The sequence below is a fragment of the Fundulus heteroclitus genome, chromosome 15, assembly GCF_011125445.2.
Source record: "Fundulus heteroclitus isolate FHET01 chromosome 15, MU-UCD_Fhet_4.1, whole genome shotgun sequence".
Taxonomy (NCBI): domain Eukaryota; kingdom Metazoa; phylum Chordata; class Actinopteri; order Cyprinodontiformes; family Fundulidae; genus Fundulus; species Fundulus heteroclitus.
In genome coordinates, this window is record NC_046375.1 from 14628932 (window position 1) to 14656291 (window position 27360).

A 27360-nucleotide genomic window follows, 5' to 3' on the forward strand; every position below is an offset into this window, starting at 1 on the left:
CCATCATCCCGGAGGGGTTCTCGTTAGATATTCTCTTAGGCACTTGGGAAAGCTGGGGTTTTCTTTCATACTTTGTTTGCAGTAAGAGCCCAGAGGAAGCAAGGATCCAAAAGGTAAAAGGTAATATAGGGGGACAGATTAAGCATGCAGTGAAAAGATAAGAGCTTGAACGCAAAGACTACTTGGTGTCCCCTTAAGGCAGACCGTCAAACCAGTTTCATCCACCCCCTCCCGCGCCCCTCCCTGTCACCCACGCGATCCCAGCCCACAACCTTCCCTCATTGTGCGCCTATTTTCCTTTCAAGGTGGCGTCCCAATTCTACTTCCACGGATGAGTAAAACAGGGAGGCGACTCGATACATCAGGAGGATGAGGGGGTGTCGCTGGGGTCCTCAGGGCAAGCCGACTTCTTCTTCACTCATGCGTTAAGCCGTGTTATTTTCTCCTATTAAATATTGTCCTACCAAATCACCTGTAGGGAAAAAGAAGAGGGCGGCGTTATAATTTTGTTTCTTTCGACCCAGAGCACTCCTCACTAAACAATTTCCAGCATGTAGCTCGAGGACTCTGCTTGCCTGCGCAGATGTTCCTTTTCTTCTTCTTATTTATTCCTGCGTGTATGGCTGTGTGCTTCTGTTTGTGATTTTAATTAACCACCAGCGTAGGTGTCGAGCCAAGTAGAATCCACCCGGGTGCAATTTTGACTTCTCGGAGCAAATTACTTACAATGTGCCGCTCAATGACAACAGCTGCACGTACCTGAAGGCGTGAAGAGCACATGGTGCCATTACGCAGCAACACGCGCCAACCCCGCGCTCCGCACCCGTTTTAGTTTTATTCAGCGTGGCGCCTTCGCTCACTTGAGTGGCTTTGTAACTTTAATGCGAATGCACTTGAGGCTTCCGTGTGGTAAAATGTCATCAGCATCGCGCGCGCTGTCTTTGTGCATTGATTCATGGAGGCTGTCAGAACAATGACTTGTTTTTTTGTGTATGTGTACATAATAGAATCAGTGCCTTTGCCAGCATATGCTGGGTATTAAATTATTTCCAGGCTCCACTTTAGTAAACACAGAAATGTCAAATCCGTTCCACGAAAGCAATGGACTCCTCCCTGATCTCTAAATTGAATCATCTAGATGAGTTTGAGCTTTAACGGTCTTGCACTCAGGTCATGTGGACACATACGTCCCTCTGAAGTTCAAAAGGCACAAATATAATTTTTCCTTGAGGATTTTCTTCAACATGTTAAAATCCAATTAGCCACCCTTTTTCCTGTCACTCTTATCAGTCCCAGTCCCTCTTGCACTGGATTATTAAAAATTTAAGCGCTCTTCTTGGGTGGGGGGTGGGTGGGGGGGGGGTGATATATTGGAAACCCTGCAGCTCAACACAAAGCTCTTAAATAATTCATGGGTGTTTCCTAGTGAGATGCAACATGGACTGTAGCCCTTACAGCATGCCTGCAGTGTTGGGGACGTTTTGATAAAACCTGCATTGCTGTAAATGTTTTGACCAGGGGTTGGTGTGTCGATGGGTCCAAAGACCCTAGAAACCTGAAAGTTTTAATGAAAAAATTATGTTAAACTGCTTTTAAATTTACTTTTTTGGAAAACCCAACAATCATACAGTTGAAAGGCCTTGGCTGCTATTCTCAAGGCATGATAACCTTGCGTTACAGTAAAACCAAGGTTTCATTGTATGATGGTATTTGCACAGAAATTTAAAACATAAATCTATATATTTGTATTATATAGAGCAAATCATGCCACTGCTAAAATCATAACATATTGATTCTTACAGTATATTAATATTTCCTGTAACATTTATACACAGAGTTAAAAAGTGAGGAATAAACATTTGCAAAATTTTGCAGTAGAGTTCAAATGTCAATTTGGCAGAATTGTATAAACTGTTTTAATGTTTTGCTTTTTGAAGAGTAACACTGGAGTTCAAACAATGTGAAATTAACTGGCTATTAGTTGGGCTAACTGTTCGGGTAGCCAGGCTGCTGCTAGCTGCAAAATAAATGTATTGATCATAGCTAGTGGGGTTTTTTAAACAGCATTAATTTATGTAAACAGGAGGGATGGGTGGCTTTCCTTTAGTTTCCTCATCTTCTCTTTTGTACAACCAGAAATATTCTTTAGGGCTGAAATTGTAAGTCTTGTGTGTAGGCAAATTTGTGGTTGCCTTCTTTCAGCCAGCTAACTGGCAGTTCACAAGAAACGAAAAAAAAACAACGATAATATGAAACTGTAACTTAAAAAAAAAGTTCTACGTTGCTATTACTGCTGTAATTAATGCTTCTTTTCTTATATAAAACATAGATTTTGGTATATTTTCTTTGAATAATGCCAATGTATGGAATATTACACGGAAAGTACTGGAAGTCCTTGTTGTTGTTCCTCTTTGATATTAATGCAAAGCAGTAGTTCACAAAATAATGGCTGTTGACATAATCTGGGGGGCTGCTGCTGAAGTCTCATGCTGCCTGCTGAGCGGAGGCTTATGGATGCACAACGTTTTCATCTGTTCGATGTTGTTGAATGAAGAACACTGGGATGAACGTTAACTTGCTTTCAGCCTCCTGCTTACATCAGCCACATCCACATTTATTTCATTGTTATACAAATCCTTTTGGTCTTTGATAGCTGTTGGAATTCAATTATCAATTTTCAGTTTGATCAGAGCTCCATATAGCCCTTTTTTTTAAGTAAAACATATTTTCCTTTATTTTTCTGTGAATCAAAGATAATCTTCTCTAATGTTGCTGAAATTTGAATAGACCAGTTGATTCACACACTTATTAACCTTAGGTTACATGATTATGGATCATGATAATAAAAATGTATGAACCTCGGAAATTCATGAATAAACAATTCAGGGATAATATAATGTAAGGAATGGCAGCCAAGCAAGTTTGTCGGCAGGTGTTTTTTATTTTACCTACATTAGCCATGTTCACTGCAAAGTGTTTCTACATTTCTGTATTTATAGCTGTTGATTTGACCCCTCACCTACAGAGAAAGAGCATTTTCCCTCTGTGGTTCATTGGGATTGCAAGGAAATCCTCCTGAGAGCTAAACGCGTGTGTGTACTATATTTAAAGTCATAGTTGTTCACCCACTGCTGCCTAATAACCTGCAGTGCTCTATGCTGACCACTACTTACCCAGAGCATTTGCATATATTACCACCAAACGTGCCCCCTGCTTCTGGACCAGCCTCCACAGTTTGATTGAACAATGGTTAATAATTCAGAAATTTGGAAGGAGCGCAGGAAGGATTTTTAGTCGCCTTCACCGCTGCATGGGGTCTGCCAGTGACAGATGGCTCAAACAACGTGGAGATTTGGTGCCAGTAATCAGAGCCGGCCCGAGCCTCTTGGGTGCCCTAATCAGAGTTTGATTTGGGGGCCCCCCCCCTCCCACCATGCCAGAATCACCTATACTAGCACATTACTGACACAAATGTCACACTATAATGTTATAGAGAATATTATAAAATGAATACACTATGCTAATGTATTATTACAAAAATAAATAAAATAACAATACTTACAATACTTTCTTTATTAAACCTTTTGAATACAAACATATTAAATAAAAATGCAAAATGTGCAGTTAAATGTGCAATATTTTACATAAAAACCAAAATAAACAAACAATAATATAGTCAAAATAGAATGTTACAAAAAACAGATACTTAATAAGGAAGCAAACATAAGAATAGCAAGGGTTCAACAATGACTTGTACAACAAATGCCTCAAAATCGTTCCTTCTAGCTTTTCTGGATGCAAAATCACTGAGTGACATCATTGGATGGGTATTGCTTGGCCAACTTTGTTATTAATACTAATGACTGCAAGTCCACTTAGTCTTTCCTGGGCCATTGATGATCTCAAATATGATTTTATTAATTTGAGCTGGGAAAAGCCCTCTCTGCTGAGGCAACTGTCACAGCAGAGTGCAGGCTATCCGGAGAGCTATCCAAAGATTTGGGTAAAGCTCAAAACATCTCATTTTGTGAGAGGTATGTGAGAAGCTCAAAGGCAGTCTTCATAGTTTGGGGAAGTTCAGGAAGACTCTCTATCTCTAATGCCAGTGCGCTACCATCAATAGCAGCCTCCTCTCCACAAGAGAGTTTTTTTCCCGCAAGAAGCTCACATTGTTCCCTACCGGACCTTTTTGATCAAGCTCCCTAAAATTGAGCAGCACCCCAAAGTTATCTTTAACCTCACTATAGATGTAAATCTATCCTCCAATGACTGAATGCTACAATCCACTATAGCATTAAAAAAATGACACTTCAAGCCTCTTCATAGCATCCACTACTGGCTCATCTGCAGCCTCATAGGCAAAGTGCCTTTTGTAGAACGCAATCGCTTCTCTTTCAGCACTGCTTCTGTGTTCATCCGCTCACAAACTTCTTTAGCAGATTCTGTGCATCACAGAAGCCTGTTTTTCGGTAACTGATAAGTTCACCTTTGTTCTTTTTTAGAAGGTTAACTGCTACATCAAGCTGCATGTTTGTTGACTGTAGAAGCTTGCTCGTGATGTTAATTTTAGACAAAATGTCATACCAGACAACACAACAAATCTGGAACCTAAATGAACCTATCTCTTCCGCTAGGGAGTTGGCTTCAACAGCCACTACAGGGTCAGTTGCTTTCTTCTCACTTCTAGCAGGGCTTCTCTCACCTTCTCTGACTGGTAACCGACCGCAAGCTTCAATACTTTTTATCCGGCTTTCCCAGCGTGTCTCACTCCAGGATTTGAGCGTGATGTCAACAAACTTCCGTAAGACGTCCCACCTTTGAGTGGACCCAGCGAACAAATTGTACACCTTCTCCACATTTCCAAAAAAACAAGAAGCATCTGTTGATGATTTAGCCGCATCTGACACTGTCAGATTTAGTGTATGGGAACTGCAAGGCACATAAAAAGCTCTTGGATTCTTAACCAATAGCCTAGCCTGCACACCTTTGTTTTTTCCCTTCATATTAGCCCCATTGTCATAGGACTGCCCCCGACAATCCTGAAAAAGGGATGTTCAATTCCTCAAGCCTGTTAAGGATTAGATTGGACAAACCAGGCCAGTGGATTCTGGAGCTATCAGAAATCCTAAAAAGTGCTCTTTTATTTCTGGTGTTGTGCCCAGAGTGACTGTGCGCACCACAACAGACATTTGTTCATGGTGACTAACATCAGGTGTACAGTCTAAAATTATTGAATAATATTTGCAGTCCTTGATTTCTGCCACCATTACCTCAATTATTTTGTCACTGACACACTCTATCAGCTCATTCTGGATAGTCTTACCCAGGTATGGGTTGTGCTGCATTCCACTATCAATTCGTCTGATGTGATCTTTAACACCGGGTCAAATTTTGCCATCAGTTTCCACCTCTTTAAGGAAGTTCCCATTGTTGGCCTGATGCAAAGTAGTCAACTGACCCCCTGAGTGCAAGATTTCTCTCTGCCAAAGACTGAATGATACTAATCAAACGGATAAGAACATCTCTCCAACGATTTCTTTTCTGCATCCAAAAGGGCCATTTCTGTTGCATCAATAGTCTTCTGCTTAGAAAGACGGAGGGCAAAGTCTTTCCACTTCACATATTATTGCAATGATCTTGACTATTTTCATGCTGTTTCAGCAAAGCACCTACATTTACCCAATCACGCAGTCCCTCTGTTGACCAGCTTTGTGGACTTTCTTGAGAATAATTTGCAACAGAAGCAGTAAACTGCATCACTTTTCTTTGAATAAATTAGCCAGCTTCGCTTGATTTTTTCCCCATTAACTAATTGTCTGTATGTGTAGTGGTAGTGAAAGCTTCGTCCATCTGATTTCTTGGGGAATGTAGAGGTGTCACTGATTGGCACTGGCCCTCTTCTTACCAGTTCAGTCCTTTCTAAGTCTGAGAGGAATGCTGACCATTCAACTGGGTCAATTGGAGGAGCTGTTGATCTCTCTTGGTAGCTGGAGCTTGTTGAGGCAGTAGATGGTAAATCTATAGCAGTGGGTGCAGATGTAGAAGGACCTGTAGGGACATTAGATTTAATAAAAAAGAATGAAATAACATAGCAGAAAATGTTATTGTAAAGCCAACACAAACAAAAACTTTTAGATTAACAGACCTGTCATGCCGGCTGATTTTGAAACCAACGTATCGGTGAATGTAGGTGCTTGTAACTGCTCCTCGCTTTCAGGCGCATGTAACTGCTCCTCGCTTTTACATCGCTTGTGCAGCAGATGAACCTGCAATGATAAAACAAACAAACAAACAAAAAATAAAGAAATAAATAAAAAGCTAAATGTTTGATGTCATATTAACAGGCTATGTAAACATTTGCCATCAAGAAAACCCTCACCTGCTGCATCATCAGCTGTGAAGGCACTGACACTAGATGAAACATTAGGGGAAGGTAAAGTTGGTTGTTCTCCAAAGTACTTCAACAGTGTTCCTGGGGGGAAAAAAACATTGAATAATGCATAGTTTATTGAGTAGAATGAGTTTATTTTCCCATCTTGCACCACAAGAAACTCCACACCTAACAATTCATAATTTATTGGCAAATGAGGCATAATTGCCATATGGGGGAAACTTAACATGGTGATCTACTGCAGCCTAAATACGAGGAAAGCACTGCGTCATCACTCACCACCATATTAATAAAACTGCAGTCTATTTTCATTTTTGGTATATTTTCTAATAAAGATAAATACTATCTCCCACCAAAGATCTTAGAGCAGAGAGGCTCTCTGCATGTGCAAAGCACGTGCGTAAGCGCACGTGCTTTTTCTATGAAGGTAGTAGATTCACTTCAACACAAACAGCATGCTAGCTAAGCTGGCATCTGTGTTTTCTCCAACTTAAACCGATATCTATCCATCCATCCATTATCTTCCGCCTATACGGGGTTGGGTCGCGGGAGTTGCAGCTTCAATAGTGAAGCCCAGTCCAGACGTCCCTCTCCTCCGGGGGAATCCCAAGCAGGCGTTCCCAGGCCAGGCCAGCCGAGAAACATAGTCTCCCTCGCCGATATGTATCAATACATGAAATACACACCTACCTAGATAAATGTATATTAATAACGGGTAATATTTCACTGTTAATGGTGGGGATTTCGCTCTGGTGATGGATGGCTGATAAATATCACGACATGAGTTATGACGACGAGCTAGCTGTTACCTTCAGTGACGTGAGTGCAAATTGTGCTGCTGCTGTACAAAATATATCGGTCCGTAAATAATCATGCAAACATACCTTTATCTTGCTCTTTTTTCTCTTCCTCTTTCCTTTTCTTTTTCTTTTTTCTGCACCAGAGGGATACATCCTTTTTTGTGACATGGCTTAGACCTTCCTATTAACGTGACGTGCGCGCCAGCGTGAATTGTCAATGCACGCGCGCGTACCGCGAGCCGCCAGCGCCATCGCGGCTGCCGTCGCGAAGTGAATGCGCATGAGCGGTTGAATCAGAAATTTTTTTTTCTTGAAATGTTCATTTATTAATTGATATTCATTCATTTATTCATTTATATCACTTGTTTAAGTTATTTAATTGTTTAAAAAAAAAAAAAAAAAAAAACGATTGACCAGGGCCTGGTCAATCGTTTTTGGGGCCCCCTGCTTGGGGCCCCCTGGCCACCAGGGGGCCCTAAGCGGCTGCTTAGTTCGCTTATGCCTCGGGCCGGCCCTGCCAGTAATGCTCTGTAATGCTGGACACTGTGTGCTGAGGTTACATTTTCCTGTTCCGTCCAGTCCATTAGGTGGGTTCTATGGAAAGTAAATTATTTAAATGAAAAAAAAAAAATTAAGCAAACTGCTGAAAATCAATAATTTAAGTGCTGACTATAGAGTTGTTGAATGTTTCGGCAAATCTTATTCTTAAATAAAAGGTAGGTTTGCTGTGGATTAAACAAGTAGATGTTTCATACCTCGGTCTGATGTAGTCTGTTGATTAATTCTGTATGTTTTCCCACCCCTGCTGCCCTTTGGTATGTTCTCCAGGTCAGGAACTCTACTTTTTAAACAAGTAGTAGTTACTGAATGATTTAAAAATGCAGCTGTAAACACTTTGTAAGCCATTAACAAGAAGTTGGGTAGGCTTATTCAAAATGGTGAGATATGGTTAAAAGTGAGAAATTTCTTGGCAAAAGCAATATTGCATTGACAGATGGAAGGTCTAGTTTACCTGCCTTGTTGCTGCTTATTAATGCTTTGTAAAATGTTAACAGCCTGATAAATAGCAAAAATTTTGACAATGAACTCTTTAAAACAGTAGTTTGATTCTGAAGCTGCAATGCAAGCCTATACAAATGAATGTCATTTTTTTTTTTGCTGAATGTTGTTCTTTGTTTCCTTTCCACTGGATCATTAACACCTGTTTTTTTGTATTTTTATGAAATGATGATGTGTTGTAATTATACAACATAATCATGTGTGCTCATACAGGTACTAGATATGAATGCACGTTTTGTGCAGTTGTTTGGCGAGAGCGTCTCGTTGAACCCGTCTCATTAATTAGGTCCAACCCTGTTACTACCCTGATGAAGCGCTGTCAGAAGACTGATTTAATTTGTGGGTTTCCTGTCATTTTTGTCCAATCAGAGCTGCCAGAAAACTGGACGGACACAAAGGAGACCCTGCTGGAAGGGATGGTGTTCAATGTCAAGTATCTTGGTATGACCCTGGTGGGCCAACCTAAAGGAGAGGACATGGCCTCAGCTGCCATTCGAAGAATCGTTGCAACGGTGAGTTTCTGATTGGTTTAAAGATAGAAAACTGGAACAATTGCGGTTGCATTGGCTTTTGTAGATATGCCCCTTATTGGGTGCATTTGGGGAGGTAAGGGCTCAGATGTAACTGGCTATTCGCTCAAACCTCGGTGTGTATTAAAGTAAGAAGGTCACTGCTCTTTTAAGTTTTAAACCTGGGACTTTGGGTTAAGCTACAGAATGGGGACACTAGTCAAATCAGGCATAGCAGATGGTAGCTTTAGTAGTTTGATATACTGTTTCAGGCATTCGCAAGAACCAAAGGAGCGTTGAAGAGACCTAATTTGAATGTTCAAAATCACAAATAAAATGCTAAGAAAGGTAGGGCAGCACATGATGACTATAGTGCACTTAAAGGAAACTAAGTGTACTGCTTAAATTTAAAATTAATGCGTTTCACTGAGGTGCTCAAGCACAATTTCTTATCACCAAAGTTCGATAAAGAGTTAGGAAAAGAGTAATTTAGTGCAACAGGCTTAGCTATATTGTGTATAGGGGAACAATAAATGATACGATGCAGATGTAGAAATTAAGCTGCTAAACCTCAGTGCATGCACATATTCACACAGACATGAAAGATTAGTTAACAGCTATGGTGGCTCTCCCCACAGCCCTCTACAATCCTATTTTGCATGCCAGAACTCAGCAATGAGATTTAACTCGAATCACTCCGAGTAGACTTCATGAGAAAATTGAGAAATTTCAACTATTTCGTTCAATTCAGAATATCACCATAGCGCTATTTCACAACAAGTGCCATATAAAAGCAGTTTATAAGTCAAATGGGTCCGGTTCATATCCATAAATATATCACCAGTTCAGTCTACTATAATGTGTGTCGCTGACTGTTGGGACTCCAATGGTATTTTGTCCCTATTTTAAGATTTATTAGGTTTTAATCAACAAGAATAATCTCAGTTGAGAAATTATGTTTATTCAGCCAGCCCCCCCAAAAAAAAAATACATTGATACTATCAGCTGGTATGTTGGTGACTGGCCTACACAAGTTAAAGGTCTTAGTGGGATTATTGAACCAGTTACAGAGAGAATTAGATTTTACTGTGGTATATTCTTTTTTTTTTTTTCTTTTTTTTTTTTTTGCCCTGTGCACACTTCCAATCTATCCCATTTTTAAATCTTTAGGGCTTGATTCTAATAAGGTATCTTTACTTTATGAGCACAGAACAGTACACTGCTCTTAGACCAATGCTGATAATGTCATACTTTCCAGATTGGAGCGGTGGTACATTAAATGAAAATCAATACACATATTTTATCAGATAACTATTGCCAAAAATATCTAAGAAAATCATTAAAAAATGTGATAGTAATGTTGAGTAAAAATATTGATGTTGACAGATTATGTGCGCCACTGGTCCAAAAAATCGAATCAGCCCTATTGCTGGTTACCTGACTCCGCCAGATAGATTTGCTCCGCATATCCATCTGGAAACCTTCCGTTGAAGTAATTTTGGGAAGGGGCGAAAATACTGGTTAGCTGATTGGCCTATGTTGGTGATAGACGGGCCAAATAAACCAATCAGATTCGTCGTCGCTCTGTTACGAGCGACGACGAAAACACAACCACAAGCCAAGCTACTCTTGCTGCTGCAGGTAAAGGCTCGTTAGCTCAGCAAAGAAATACTCTGTAATTCCGATAAAACTTGCTCGATAGCCACGCTAACGCTAGTTTCATCGGCTGAAGCCGCCATGTTCTTTAGACTGAACTGACGCGCTTCCCGTTGCGTCACACCTCAAGCCGCCTCAAAGCCAACGCTGATTGGACGTTCGTTTGGTGAACGGCTCCAAATTTTCTTTAACGGAGAGTAGCCAGACTGATCTGCGAGTGAAACCTTGAAAGCTCGCGAGATCAGGATGGTCTCACGAGGCTATATTGCTGGTACATATCAGCCAAAAACATTGATGCCCATCCAAATCACCGGATGAGCAAGAAAAGCAAAAAACTAAGTTTTAAACAGCCAAGAAGATCACAGTAATTCTTTTGGAGCTGTAGAGATTTAAGGGTCAGAAAGGCGAATCGTTTGATGGGATCAGTTGCGTAATGGCAACCACAGTGGCAAGAAGAAAGCTATTGTTGAGAGAAAGGCATAGGAAGTCCCATATACAGTTTCCAACAGACTATGCAAAAATGTACATTGAGGTGCTCTGGTTAGAAGAGACCAAAACTGAGCTTTTTTTACCTACATGTAAAATGCTGTGTGTGGTGGAAAACTCTCAGTGCACATTACACTGAACACACAGGGAAACACAACATGGCATCATCATGCTTTTAGAATGGACTTCTATAGCAGGAACAAGGAAGCTGGTGAGAATGGAAAGCGATACGGATGAAGCTGAATACAGAACAGTGCTGGGGAACAAACAAAAAAAAACAACAACTCAGTGCTAGATTCCTCTATGTAAATACATGCAACCCCAACCACTATAATCATTTGATATCACCAAGCAGAGTTGCTTCTATTTTGTCAAAGTTTTTTTTTTTTTTTTGCAAAATGAACAGCTCTCCTCAGGCAGTCTAATCACACCTCCTCTGCTTATCAAGTAGAGCCTGCATCAAGCCTAATGGCGGGATTAAAATTCAGTCGATCTTACACCAGGGCGGAAAAATAAAAGTCGGTTTTGTCTTTGCCCGTTCCCTTGGCAACCGGTCCACCTGAACCGGAAAACTGAATACATTTGGGACTTTCCCATTTTGCTCCCCGCTTCATTCAGACATGATGAGACAAGACAGCGGCACCAGACGTACAGAAATAGTCTGGACTTGGCATATCTCAAGCTGACAGATTGGTTTTTGCCTGGTGGCATGACACTTGTAACTGGGCAGCAAAAATTGTCCATGTTTCTACATGAACGAGCTCCTGCTGCCCAGTTACTGCGCTCCTGCCCTCCATTTAATATATAAATATTTTTTATTATGACAGCTCAAACAGAAACTACTGTTCATTGGATCACCTCAAGATACTCTTGGTCCCTTTCAGCTTGCCATCACTGCAAAAACAGAACAAGAAATAAGTAAAATGTTCTTAAAATTAGTGTATTTGTCCTTGATTTGAGCAGGTAAATAAGACTATTTGCCAATGGAATAAGATTTTTGCTCTTAAAATAGGAACAACTCATATCCATAATCTTATTTCAAGTGCAGGATGTTTAATTATCTTATTTTAGGGGTCAAAATACTCATTCCATTGGCAGATAATCCATTTTCCTACTCATATCAAGGATAAATACACTAACTTTAAGAACATTTTACGTATTTTTAGATAAATTTTTGCAGTGATGACACTGTTAATTGTCCTGGAGAAGACCTCGTTTTTGGTTGATTAAAGGTACCTGTACGTAAACCCTGCGCATAGTTAATATACGTGAAGACTTTTTTTCCTTTTCAGTCCCTCCTGTGCCCATTTGGCTGTCATTACTTCAGTGAGGCTCTAAACTGCTCTTGTTTGCGTTTTAATTGTACGGGAAAGAGGTCGGTCACTGTCATTGTCAACAGGCGCTCTCACGGACTACAAGCTCAGCACTACCACAGATTTTACTGAAAGCCCAGATGGCGCAGAGCAGCAGGGGGAGTCGGTGGCTGCCAGCCCGACCCGGAGTGCTCACTCTGGGCTACACGTTGCACCAGTCTTCCCCCCATTCTGTCGCCATTTATAAATTTCACCCCATATTCTGGGGGCAAAGCAAGCAACTTGACCATATTCAGAAGTACATTGTGACAGTTTACATATAAGAAATTGCCTTTTCACATTTCCATCAGTCTGAAAGGGTAGCTCTCTATGTACCTGAAGCAAGGTTTTCTGCATTTGATCCTTATTTCTGTTGCTGTTTCTCTCACGTCCACAGGCCAGAGCCAGTGCCAAGAAGTTTCGGAAGGTAACCCTGACGGTGTCTCCAAAGGGCATAATCATCTCAGACACAGAGACTGCAGATCTAATCGAGAACGTCTCAATATACAGGTACATTGTTTGCAGGGCCTTCCAAATGTGCTCGCACACCTTAAGTGCTTCTAGCTTCCGTCGCTTTTCGACTGCAGACTTTAATGTGTTTTCTTCAGGTTTTAGGGGATATGTCCACGCCAAGTTATAGATCATCACAGAGTACTGCATAATTCTGAAGTCCGTGGTGTTCAAAATGTAACTTTCTGGTATCTAAGGCTACGTCTCCACTGTAAGTCTTAATGCGCAATTCCATTTTTTTCTTAAATCTGATTTATCTCTTGTAATTCCCATTACTTTTAAAATGCTGCCTATATCTGATTCCAGCGTGAACTGTTTGCAGCTCTGAACTAACCTGCATGCACAAAAGAAGAACAATAATAATGACCTCATGTAGATTGTACACAACTTTTGCACAGCCGTGCACTCAGTCCCTCATCCAAACGGTTCCTATACAAGCCGTCTTGAGGAAAAGTTTTCCTAAAGTCTAAAATCTGGGGTGGGATTAATAATTTTGACCAAACTGGTAATGGAAAGGTTGCAGATAGCCATTAAAGGTCTGTAATGCTGTCTCTTGTTGTCAGTAAAGGCCGACCCTTATTAGTGCCATCTAACAATAATAAAAAAAAGAATGTGCTTCATCCCTGCATAGCTGAATTCTCATCACTGATTGGTGCTTTGCGTTTTAGCTTGGCCTCAAGTGGTTCTTAGCTACAGCCTGAACATGTCTGAGATGAAGACGGATAACGTGTGTGTGTGTGTAAATGGATGCTGTCAGCGTGTCTGTGTACAGCTCTAAATCGTTTTATCAGCTGTTGCAGACCCCAGGCCAGGTGTAATGGCTTGGTCCTTGATCTATTTTTTTTTTTTTTTTTTTCCCTAAATGCTCTTTTTGGAAATACCTTTTACTACTTATATCATAATGGGTAATTTGCCCACACCCTGAATCAGGCCACACACAATGTCTTTGTCTACAGAAGATGGATTTATCCTCATTTATGAGACCCCACCCCCACCTCCCCAAAAGACCCTCCCTGACACCGCCGCCTTGTGTCTTTATTTTCTTGCGCATAAACCGCTTGTGGTAAGACAGCAAGTGGAGGGTGAAAGGGGTGAGTGGAGAGATAAGACAGGATCAAATCAAGACTGTTTATAGAGCATAGCAACTCGAGAGGAAACCGCTTGGTTACACAAGCTGTGTGTTTAGTTTCTGGAAAGCTCTGTGGCTCATGCCTATGAGTATACAACTTGTATATTTACCACGTATGTAATTTATTTGTATTTGTTGTGTTCATTTTATGTTCTCTCCCTCTGTAAGGCGAGTTGTTTTCCTCCGGGGGGCAGCTTAGTGGGCGAGTAGAAAGCAGACATTAATGCATTGTGCATCGTACTGGAAACAAGACCCCCACACCCAAGACAGCGAGGACCACCACCCACAGCATCCAGCCACATGTCCAATCCCATACTTGTTACATTTTGCAGCCCTTCCATTCACTCTGTTCTTGACAGGCCATTCCAGTCGTGTCCCTCACCTGCAGGATTAGACTGTTTTATCTTAAAAACGATCATCCGACATAATGATTTCAACCTTTCCTATTTTGTTGCGGAGCTTCTCAATGACTTGACCCCATACCCGATTTGTAGTTATGTTTGTGACTGGATTGTAACCAATAAAAAATTATTATAAACACATCTTTATTATACACGTTACTTAAATTGTAACAATGCAGTGTTGATGCACAGATTCAAGTTAAATGTTTTCATTTATTCTGAGAAATTTAATGTTTGACTGCAGCTCAACTTTTGTTCTTGCCACAAATGTTTCAGATTATCAACCTAATGTAAATATCAGACAGAGATGACCAACGTAAACGCAAAATGCAGTTTTCAAATCTATTCCACTATTCGACCACATGTAAAAAACGAATTGCCCCCTAAAGCTAACAGCTCGCGCCACTTTTTTGAAATCGGTTGCCATCAAGCATCTGCAGTAACTAGAAATTAATCTCTTACTTCGCTGTGGAGGAACTTTGGACCACTCTTTGCAGGATTGTTTTCATTTAGTCCTGTTGGAGGGTTTTCAGTCATGAAACAACATCATTCTTTTTCAGGATGTTTTGAACGAGAACAGAATTCATGGTCCCATCAATTACAGCAAGTCAACCAATTACTGAAGCAGCAAGGCCGTGCCAGAACAATAGACCATTCTGTTTGATTGCGTGTTACACTCCTCTGAAAAGTTGTTAGATTTCAGACCAGTCAGAAAGATCAGATTTCTTGATTTTGAAGGTCTATCAGTAATCAGGCCTGGGTGTTGCTGGTCAAAATTGATCTGATCACAATTAATTAATTATTGAACAGAGACATAATTACTTTTTCACTGTCTTGCAGCAAGAAGGTCAGGGGTTTGAATCCCAGGCTTTGGACTTTTTGCATGGAGTTAGCATGTTTCCAGAGACCAAAAACATGACTCTTAGGTTATTTGGTCTCTCCAAACTACTCCTTGGTATGCATTGTATGTGCATGTTTATTTTATTTTTTTTGTCTTTTGCATCTCTGTATCACTCTCTGAAGAACAGGTGTCATGTCCAGGGTTTAACCTGAACAATGACCACCGGAGACAGGGCCTAGCCCTATCATGACCCTGCAAGGACAAGCTGGAGTAAACCTTAGATGGATCTTTGTCTGATTTATTATTTATTTGACAACCTAAAACAGAAGAAATCTATGAGGAGACAAACACTTTTTCATGTCACAGTAGGTCTTATTTCTGTCATGTGCTGCCGTTACCTTTTTAGTTAGTTTTATCTTAATGCAGTCCACACGGTCACAAAAATCTGGGCTGCAGGCGGATGATCACAGAAGTTGAACCTCGAGAACCACTTTGGACTGTAACAGATGTAACAGGCTATTCGGTCAGGTACACACTGAATCATATATATTTTTTTTTGCTGTCAATAATGATTCGGCCAAGAGTTGATCTTATCTGCATTTTCAAATCCTGGCCGAAATACCAATACTTATGCCCTGAACAAGTGTTCTTTTCAAATCTATTGGAGCTAGCTTGTGTAAAGTTGATATATATATATATATATATATATATATATATATATATATATATATATATATATATATATATATATATATATATATATATATTTATTATTATTATTATTATTATTATTATTATTTTTTATTTTTTTTTTTAATGGATGAGACACATAACTCACAAACAAATGTTGCTATTATTGGAAACTTGTGTTATTGTGATGAAAAACACTTCAAAGTGTATGTTCTTTTAAAACTTGTTTAAAGAAAATGCGTAAAAGAGAAAATGTACCTTTTGTTCTACAGAATAGAAACACTGAGTATATAACCTGTTACTAGAGCTTGCAGAGATCAGACCTCCGGTTCTGAGTGGAGATGTGGGAGTTTGATCAATGCAGCAACTCACTGGATCAGGCAACGACTGGCTGCTTTGATCCTGGGTATGAACCACTTTGGGAGGCTTTTATTTACTGCGATGAACCTGATCTATGTCCGGGTATTGAAAGCTGATGCTGTTCTCAGTGGTCCTGTTTCAAATAAAAACATCCTTCATTTAAAAGCTGACACTGATCCTCCCAGCGAGAGGAACATTGTGAGGGTGTTTGCAGCCTCCATCTGGTTACGTGTTAATCATTCATATTCCCATGAGAGCTCTCAGTGACCAGGCAGCATATCAATCAGCGGAACAGGCGGGTCTTAGGGCAAAGGAATAAAAACAGCCAAAATGCTGACTGACAGCCCACCTTTTAATGATGCACATTGCTGTCAGATATCTGCAGTTGAAGCTTCAGAATATGACAGCGCTCTGGAACAGCCTCCGAAATAATTTCTTTTGTTTATTTGTTTTTTAGACTGTTTGACGGCTGCACTATACTGGAAGCTCTGCTTTTCTCATTTTTCCACCTTGAAACTAAATTTTTTTTGCTTTAACAGCAGGTGTTTTCTGTGCAGTTTATAGTGAATGTTTTTGGCTTTGATGTCAGATTTTCGGTTGAGGCTTTGTTCTGAAAATATATAAATATTTCCAATGATATTCAGTTTCTGCCTCACACAGGCCGGTGTTCTACACTGAGAAAAGATCAAAGGCATTCAGTCCAGAGGGGCTCCGTCGGCGATACGATGCAGATTGACAGCTCAGCTTTTGTTGTTCGGGCCTAGCGTGATGCTGTCTGTAAAGTTTTTTTTATATATATGTTGTTATTTCAAGCTGAAGGACACTGATGTGTTATTTGTTGTCACAACGTTGGCATTATTAGTATTTTTTTCTTTTTATCTTTTGATGTTTTTAAAAAGGTACTAAGCGTAGTGTATATTTATTGCATGATGGTGTTTGTGTTGGCATATTTGCAGTATATTCATTAGATGCATAGGATTAGATGTTCCAGTAAAGTCTATACCCTGTCCCTAACCCTAACCTTTCCCAGTATATCCCTAACCAAAACCTAATTGACACTAAGGTGTCAATTAGGTTTAGACCTTAGCGAGGTCCAAAGAAAAAGGGTCCTCACTTTACATCAAATTCCTCACTTTACTAGTAAAATGAGCAAATAATGTTCTCACTCAGCTGCAAGTACAAAAACAAACACACACACACAAATAATGTACTGCACATAAGTATTACTTCTATAAAATATATGTAGAAACCTATAAAGCTGTAATCTCAAAAACTCCATATTATTATTTAAGGTACACAATGCTCACACTCTGACTGCACAGGTGAAGGTTTACTCACCTTAGCATGCTGGATGCTTGATGAGGCTCCAACAGGAGGGGCAGTCTGACCTTTTTTCTGAATAGCACAGTTAGTAATTGTTTGAAAACTTGGGGTCTCTCATTGAGTGTGATTAGAGGTATGAACTTGAATCCAAGAAGCTCAGATAATCATTAAGTGTGAAGAGAAAAAAAACTGTACTCCCAAAACACTATTGTGTGCTTGCATTGCATTTCAGTGGCAAAAAAAAGTATGTGGCCTTAAGCCAATATTGTTTTAATATTTCTCCTGTATGCTTCTTGATTTCCTGCTAAGCTAAAGGGCCACAGATTCTTTTGGACATCATGTTTGAAATTGAAGATGCTACAAATGCCAAAAATAAATAAATAACATAAAATCACCAGAAGGGCAACTGTAAAACTTGCAGGAACAGACTATAAATGGGCCCTAAACTTACTACATAAAACTCCCTATATAAAACCTGTCGCATAACATAACCAGGAACAATTAAGCTTGGATAACACTATAAAATGTGTTTTCTGAAATGTGTGACCATATATTATTTCTTTTAGCAAAGATCTTAAACATGTCTACTTCACAACTAGAACTATCAATATAGCTGTATTTGAATGTACATGTTTAAATCTGTTCTGTCTTATTCTTTTAATCCTTTAGTTTAATTTGTGTCTATTTTAGCTCTTCCCCCCCAACATTTAATTGCCTTTTTTAAGGTTTGACACCAACTGCCAATAGGACTTTAGATATAAATTATATTCTTTACTATAATCTCTCATAATTATCTTTATTGTTATGTACTGTCCAATTTTTATATATAAAACCCCAACTCACTGCTACAAAAATGTGCCTATATTCTATCAAAACTGTTACAGCAATGACTTAATGTTACTTAATTTCATGCTATACCATGACGTTTCAGTCATCTCGGTCTGCCAAATATTTAGTTAAAAATAAGGCAACATCAGCAGCCATGTGAGTGGCTCACCAGGCAGATGGTGTTGTGTTAATTCTTTTTATATTTTAGCTACTTTGGGGCCCCCTAATATACTTTTTAGCAAAGTAAGACCTTTCAACTCAAGATTGCGATCATGAAGTGAAAGAAAAAGAGAAACTGCGATGTCACTGCATAACGTGCTGTTAGTACCGTGTACTGAAGCAGAACTGACTGTCAATCCTACACCCGTCATTCTAATAAACATGCACTACACAAAAAACAGGTGCATCACAATCAACACAAATGCTTTAAATGCATGGCAGAGCTTGATGGTTCACAGAACCTGCTCCTTTTTTTCCCTGTTTAGATCCAAGTAAAATGCCATTTTAGACACATCAACATGCTTGGCACGATCAGAAACTGTATGATAGCAGCTTAAGAAATTGAGGCAAAGCAACCATAAATGTTTTGTTAAAGGCGCTGACTCCAGTTACAGGCACTGCAGTTCAGAAGTAAAGTATTTTTAAAATAAAAAATCTTTACAAACCCTCAAACACTTTCTGATCTGGGCTTATAAGCAGTTGATTTGACAGGGATGCATGTACCCTGTTTACAATGTCATGTTCAACCCTGTTGATAATATCCCCACAGGAACTGGAAAAACAAGCCGACTCCACTGAAAAAGGAGCCTGTTTTTGTTTAAATTATAATAGTCATCTAAATGTAGTTTACAGTACCATTTTACATTGCTATTCTTAACCTGTGTGTGTGTGTGTGTGTGTGTGTGTGTGTGTGTGTTAAACAAAACATAACATATGTAAAGCTTCTTTCTCTTTAATAGTTTAGTGAATCTGAAAACTCAAGTTCACAGCAAAGAACGCAAACTTCTGCTGACTAAACTGAAATAATTTTGTCTGTATACTTAATGACTTTAGTACGTAAAACATTTACTTAGTGCACGCCAAAGGGTCAAGCTAATTGATTGTTGTTTCTACGTGTTGGAACTGGGCCGCAGTTGGTGGCCTTTAGTTTTCTGCATGTTCTCCCTTCAGAGGACAGTCATGTCCATCCACCCCCAAATAAATACCAAAACAGAACAAAAATTATGACTTTTACTCTTATTGTATACATAATTTTTTAATAATTTGATGGGTAATAATTTTTAAACAAGTAATTTCTTCCAAGCACACAAACACAAAACTGCAAGCAAGTTGTAGATTTATGTTGTCGCTAGAGTCCTATTATTGTGATTTTCTAAATAAAATCATACATTTTAAAATAAATTGTTACACATGCTGCCTTCACTGCCTCTATATTGTGTTGGCCATGCGTGTGAACCAACATATATGGACTGTAACTCCTTTTTTTTTTTTTGACTTGGGAAGCAAACAGAAACTGGTTACTGGTAATAGCTGAGTTTATATTGAGCAGTTGCAATAGTTTGTTGCTTTCACACTTATTTTTTCAGCATTAAATAGGTCAAACCTCTCAGCATTTTCTCTATGCATTTTTTACGCAATTACAGCCCAAATATAAGTTGGAGCGTGGGGAGAGCCGGGTGTCCTGGGCATTGCAATGTGGGTCATGCGCCAGTGTTGCAAGCCAGCAAACAAAATGAGAGGGAGCGATGCGAGCATCGCTGATTTCATGCTCGTTAGTTGATCTTAAAATTACTTTTTGTGCTTTTTTAGTACCCTCCCCCTCCTCTTTGGAGTGAAGCTGCAAATGAGTGTCAGCCGTACCCATCTCCTCTTTGTGCACACTAATGATGGCAGATTACACAGTGATCCGCCCAGTGATCCACCCAGTGCTGAGCAGACTTATCTGGTGTCACCCATCAACAGCCATGGTGACACGTTAAAGACTGCTGTGTTAAATCTGGACAAAAAAGCAGACTTCAGATTAGACATTAATGTTCTGGATCAGCCTTGCAGTCAGAAAGAGCCCCTCTTGCCCTTGTGTTGCTTCCAAAAAAGGCGACGCTTAGTGACAAAGGTCAGATGCATCCCGAGCTGTGGCTCATTTCCACATCTATTTAAAGGAACAGGTATAAAGCAAGCTGCCTGTCCAGGTAACACCCTTAGATAGAAACATATGGTGGCTCAAGATCAATACTGCTTCTGATTAAAATCTGACAGAGCAAATCGCTTGGTTATTTGTCTAAGCAGAACCAGAGAAGCTGCGTAAGGAGATTAAAGCAGTTGGGTCTAATTTATCTGGATCGGGTTCAGCTAACCTTTGACAATTTATTTATGAACAAGCGTTATCGATCTGATGCCTAATTTTGATCTTTATTATACTGTTTTAATTAGATGTAATGGGGGGAATCATGATTAGCAGGAATTAAATAATCAATCTGTGGTTAAATTACATATTTGGTCAATTATAAAACAATAGCACACAGTTGGTAACTTAACACTGAATGCTTTTCTCATCTCCTCCATCCAAAGCAGGTTTGAAGACAGACTTGTTTTGGGGGTAATAATGAATCTTGCCACACATATTAAAGAGCAAACTTTTTTAGGAACGACTTCAGTGGAAAGTCAACTCAATTTAATACACATTGTAAAACTAATCTGGAAACTGTTCAGTAGAAATCTCCTACCTGATTGATGAAAACATTTTCAATATTAGGTTCTGTGAGATAATGGAGGTTAATCTGAGACCTAGCAGGGATTGTTATATTAATTGTTTGCTTTTGTTTGTTTGTTCGTTCATTCGTTTTTGTTTGTCCTGTAACCGGCGGTTGCCAGTTCAATCCCCCGCTCCAACCATTTCAGACGTTGTGTCCTTGGGCGAGACACTTCAACCCAATTGCCTCCTGGCGGTGGTCAGAGGGTCCGGTGGCAGCGATGTATGGCAGCCTCGCTTCAGTTAGTCTGCCCCAGGGCAGCTGTGGCTACTAACATAACTCACCACCATTAGGGTGTGAACGTGTGTGAAAATAGTTGAATGACTGATTGTAGTGTAAAGCGCATCGGGGGCATTGCCATTGTTTTGTCTCGAAATGATTTGTCCCACATTATTTCCTCCTATGCATAGAAAGAAAACAATGAGTATGAATGATTGCAAAACTCATGAGCCATTATTTATAAAACAGATAATTTAGAAAACGCAATATAATGTTGACACATGCTACACTACTAAAAACTATGCAATGATTAATTTTACATTTTTTATGACATTTTTACCTAACTATCTTTATTTATTTATATATATATATATATATATATATATATATATATATATATATATATATATATATGTATATGTGTGTGCTTTAACGTGAAAAGAGATTTTTGCAAACGGTATATAACTACTACTAATCAGTTCATAAATATTCTCCCCCTTCAAAGTGACCAACCTCATTCAACAGGTTCTCAGCATTTTGATGCCAGAAGTGTCACGGTTGTCAAAATGGAGATCATTGGAGTGCAAATGATGTCTGTCTAGTGATTCTTGATTTTGGTATGAAACACCTGTGTGTGGGAGGTCTGGTCTGTCTTTCATCAGTAGTCCTCCTACCACATTGTCACAGATTACGCGTGTTTTAACAGAGTTGTTGTGTCACCCACTGGGGAAATGATCATGCAACGTAAAGTCAACAGAACACACCAAGGGGGCTTGAAGTCCAGAGATGGCTGTAAAAAGATTTCTAAACCTCAGGGAAACCTACAAATTCCTCACATGTGCTTTATTAATACATTTTGTTTGTAATATGAAATATAAAGCACGTCATCTCTCTGCACTGCTCTGTGGTGTCCGTCTTTGCTGTTCCCAGGAGTCAAGTTTCAGCCTAAACTACGAAACAGTGTCACTTCCCTATTTAGAAGTAAAACATTGAATGCTCTTTTGCGCAGTAACATACTTTTCTCTGGGGCAGATAATAATTCAGAAATACTGATATATTATTTCCACATCACTGCTGGTTTTAAATAACATGTTTTTCCTCTTTTGTCTTCCTGTCCTCTCTTCCAGAATCTCATACTGCACCGCAGATAAAACTCAAGACAAGGTCTTCGCTTACATCTCCCAAAGCCAGTTCAACGAGACTCTTGAGTGTCATGCATTCCTCTGCCAAAAAAGAAAAATTGTAAGTGTGGAACACCTCCAACCTCACCCTTCATACACCAATATTTATACACAGATCTGACCAGTAGGCTTCTGGCCATTTGTCAAGTAAAGACAAGAACCTCCTGAATTAAGGAACATGATTCAGGTTGTTGTGTGGTGCCATCTTGTGGCAGTCCCATTAGTGGCATTTTAATGCATTTTTCAAGCACATACTGATTTATTCATTTAAATCAGCTGTTTTATTATTATTGCTGTATTGCTGAACGAAAAAAATCAACTCTTTACATTTGGCAGTTGCTCGATTCTATTGCCCAGCCTCCCGCAAACCCAAAATGTGACCTTTATCAAACTTTATCAAAGGAAACGTTATGGTAATTAACACATCTATATGGCATCAACGTCTGACCAACACTCACAAATCTAATCATTTGGAAAAACCCAGTGCTGTCCTGTTCCCTGATAAACTATCTCCCACTGGAAGGTTCTATATATCTAGACACTCCTGATCAAAATCTTAAGACCAGTTTAAAATGTCAATGATTTACATTTTGCGCTGTTGGACCTTAAGAAGGTACTAAGTAGAGCTTCAAAATGCAAAAAGAAGAGAGTGGAACAAGAGACGAAAAGTTGTGAGCCGACAATTTATTGGAAACAACAATTTAACTCAAGTAGGCTGTTTATCGGCTGAGACCACAACTCAAAGAAAACCTCCTAAAACAGAAATGAAAGTGTCAAAAACGGACTCAGTAGTGAGTAGCTCCACCATTATTGTTGATCATGTCAAAAATTAGTTTTGACATGCTTGATGCAAGTGTTTCCAAAAGACTAGGGGGAATACCGCTCCAAGCGGTCAAGATTGCTTCACGAAGCGCATCCACTGTCTGGAACTGATGTCCATTTTTGGAAACCTCCCTTGTCGTCCATCCCCAAATGTTTTCATTTGGATTAAGTTCAGGAGAACACACAGGATGGTCCAAAAGAGTGATGCTGTTCTCCTGGGGGGAAAAAAGGTCCTGCTGATAAACCCAGTCACTACCACACAGGCGAGGGCCCTCAGTGATGAGGGACGGCCGCTGCAACATCTCCACATAGCCAGCTGCTGTTTGACGCTCCTGCACAACCTGGAGCTCCATTAAAGGAGAGAGGTCATGATGGCACCCCCTCCACCGTGCTATGCTGAAAACATCTCAGGTGGCATCTCCTTGTCATGCCACCAGGGCCATTAAAGTAATTTTTTTATTTTTTCTTATCGGAGATTGAAACTCTCTTCCACCGTTGAATGTCCCATGTTTGGCGCTCCCTTGCAAAGTCCAAACGGGCAATTTTGTGGCGTTGAAGGAGATGTTGTCTTTCTTTTTTTTTTGGGTCTACCACTTGATTTTTTAAAATTACTGTCTTACTGAATCCGACCTCGGCAGCAATGGCACCTTGTGAGAGGCCTTGTTTATGCAGCTCAAAAATCCCACCACATTCAGAGACGGTGAGCTTTTTTGCCTTTGCCATCGAGAGATCCTAACAGTGTGATTACTTGACAGGAAATAAAATGGAATCCAAATTTTTGCTCAGGCTGTTGTCTTAAACTTTGGATCAGCTGATGAATGTCTGTCTGAGTTAAATTATTGTTTGCAATAACTTGCCTGCTCACAACTTTTGGTCTCTTGTTCCCATTTCGTCTTTATTTTCATTTCAAAGCTCTACTTAGAACTTTCTTTTAGCACTGCAAAATGCTAATTTATGCAATTTTTAAACGGGTCTTAAGATTTTGATCAGGAGTGTAGTAATGTCTATTATAGAAGCATATCATAACGTAGTTTAAGTGTGGCTGGATTCTCATCACATTGAGGTTGTTATATTCTTTAAGGCCTTACAGATGTACCTGCATCTTTTTTATAACCCAAACATTATTTCTACTAATGTCAAAGGGAAATAAAAAGCTGCTAAACATCGGGCACAGTGAAAAGATAAAGCAATAACACTAAAATCGCAAAAATGTAAAACATAAATCGTGGAGGTTCCCAAACCCCCCCCCCTCCCCCAATATTTGTGTGTTCATTACTGTCCTACCTTTTGTTCCCTCCTCCAGGCTCAGGCTGTGACTTTAACTGTAGCCCAGGCTTTTAAAGTAGCGCTGGATCTTTGGGAGATTGCTCAGGAAGGTAAGTCAATGTAAATCTGAAAATATATAAAATTGTACCCCCATCTTCCCTGTTAAACGTCTTTAAACAAAAACATCAGCATTTTTTGTAGGGACGCTTGAAATAAAATCAATATTACAAATAAATAAGGCTTTCCATGTTAGTATTCTGAGAATATTTTTCTGTCTGAAACTTTTCTGTTTGCAGACAAAAACAAGAAAGTGAGGACCTGCTGTTCCTGTTCAGCCAACGACGGACAGACGGAGACGACAGAGACGCAGTGTGTTCCTTCAGGTTGGAGGATTTACCTCTTTGTCCTCATTCGTGTGTCCCTGCACAAATATTTTGGCTCTGTTGTAAGACTCGCACACAAGATACCATCTGCAAAACATGGCAGAAGGTTTATGAGATTACTGCTGCAAGGAAGCATATTATTTCTTATCATCTAAGGAACGTTTGTCAGAACTTTTACCTCGGTGAACTTACTATAAGGTTAAGCAATTCCCTATTCCAGTGCATGTTTGGATGGCAAGTGGCTAGTTTTCACAGTCATCTTTTTACTTTTTCCTAGCTGTTTGAGTCCAAGGGAGCCGTGGTGAAATGCACCCAGACATTTTTACTCATTTGGGATATCTTCAGATTCTCTGCAGCAAGCTATATTTCCTTTAATGACCTTTACGAGTTATTGTATGGCCACTATAATAAGGCCTGTAAGTGTGTAGTTTTCGATTAACATAAATTTATCTGTCACTCCTCATAGTTAAGACGACAAATCCCCCTAATTAGGCATAGCCATTAGTCTTGAGGGGTACCAGCAAACTCTAGCTTTCCATTAGCCTTGACATTTATAGGTGAAAATGTTCTCAGCTCCTCAGAGGGTCAAAGGATCCTCACAGTGCCTCTTAATTGTTCTTTTTTTCCCACCCAAATCTGAATTATACAGATATTGTTATATTAAATATTTCTCTCTTAAAATGTAGCTGTCTAAAGCCTTAAAGCGGTGGTTATCAAATGTTTACTTTTGCGCTCCCCCTTTGAAGAATGAAATATTTTCAGTTCACTGGTCTTTGTTTTTCTCCATCACCTTGTAGCAACACCACTCCTAGCCCAACTCCAGACGCATCAGTGTGTACAGTAAATGGGTGGTTTAAGTCTCGACGCTGCAACACGGGATCATTACACAAACAATTTTTCAAATCAGTAAAAGCAGTCTCACACTCTGGAGTCCATTTATTCTTGTTTGGGAATGATTTAGGGGTCAAGTCACTAAGAACAGCTGATCTGGTAGAGAAGTTGGGGAAGAAACAACGGTACCAACCAGCTAAACCTAAGAAAGATCTCAACTTTTTCTTGGTTGTTGGAGGAGGACGGGAAGCAAGGTAGTCAACCTTACTCACCTGAGGGCGTATGACCCCACCCCCAATGATGCATCCAAGGTACTGGTGGTATTTGTCGCTGTTGGAAGTGATGAGGCTAAACTGGCCAAAAGAACCCGCTTCATGCTTCAGTTGGAGGAACAAAGACTCCACTATACGGTATTCTGAGACACGATCCCTGATACCCAAAGTGGGTCCTAAAGAAAAGCCCAGAACAAAACGTGCCACTGGTAATTGACCTCATGTTGTTTTCTGTTTATCTAGTACAAAAGTTGAATTTGACATCTAACTGAATCCTGATGCTGCACCGTGCTGCTGAAATACGTTGAGGTCAGGGGGGTGAGCTAGGTTCTGGTTTAGCTTCCTGGCCGTGTGCATTTTAACTTCGTTTAGCGACAGCAGTTCACAGGAAGAGTGATGCAACATCTCCAGTCTGTTTCACATCCTGTTTTTCACCTCTGAAGACACTTGGATTCATCTGGGAGGATGGGGAGTTTTGAAACTATAATCTGGAACCTCTTTGTCACAAGGGCCAACACATTATGAACAAGCCAGCCAACCAGATTCCGCAGCCTGAACCCGTAGGTGCCCAGACAAGCCAGTCATGCCCCCACCCCCACCCCACTTGACATACCCCTGCTGCGAGGCGAGGCCACCCCCGCAGTCGCACACCGCCCAACCCAGAACTCCACACCACATTGCCGGCTAGTCAACCAGGCACCTAAACTGGGAGCCAAAATCTAAGGGTCCAAGTGGACCCGGGGAGAGCAGAAGCCTGGCGGACCCCCTGGAGTAGCTACAAGCATACAATGCTGCGTAAAAGTATTGGTCACCATCACAGATTATTCTTTTTTGTCACTTAAATGTTTGCGATCACTAAACAAGTTTCAATATCATTTAACGTGAGCAAATATACCACGCCGTTTTTAAAAAGTTTTCCTTTATTTATTTTTTGTAATCGTGAAAAAGTAATTCTCACTAAACTGACGACTGCTTGTGCCGCTCTTAGTGGCTGAAATTTCCATCACACATTTGCAACGTCTGCCCGTGAGTCCTTTGGATCATTATCCTCTTGCGCAGGGCAAGTGTGCTTGAGCTTAAGGTCACAAACTGTGACAATGACTTTTAATTGTTCTTAAATTTTCCTAGATTGGAGGATGATGTGGTGCTTTTTGAGATCCTTCAGCCTTCTGTCAGACATAACTGATTTCTTTATTTACAGTAATCAGGACTTGGATGCGGATAGTAAAAAAAAATTTTTTAAAAAAAATTGGGTAATCCCAGATAAAGTATGTTTTGATAAGGAGAATGAATATATTTTC

General features: G+C 39.9%; 1 protein-coding gene across 2 annotated transcripts in view; it reads left to right on the forward strand.

Moving 5' to 3' along the window:
- Positions 1-8625: 8625 nt before the first annotated feature.
- The window catches only part of si:dkey-71h2.2 (low density lipoprotein receptor adapter protein 1), a 29495-nt gene continuing 10760 nt past the window's right edge, over positions 8626-27360 (forward strand). For both annotated transcript variants that reach the window (XM_036147480.1, XM_036147479.1), the window contains exons 1-5: positions 8626-8762; positions 12651-12763; positions 22432-22546; positions 24611-24683; positions 24870-24956. In XM_036147480.1, the coding sequence (XP_036003373.1) occupies positions 8667-8762; positions 12651-12763; positions 22432-22546; positions 24611-24683; positions 24870-24956 (484 nt within the window). In that variant the 5' untranslated portion in view covers positions 8626-8666. The remainder of the gene's footprint in view (positions 8763-12650; positions 12764-22431; positions 22547-24610; positions 24684-24869; positions 24957-27360) is intronic.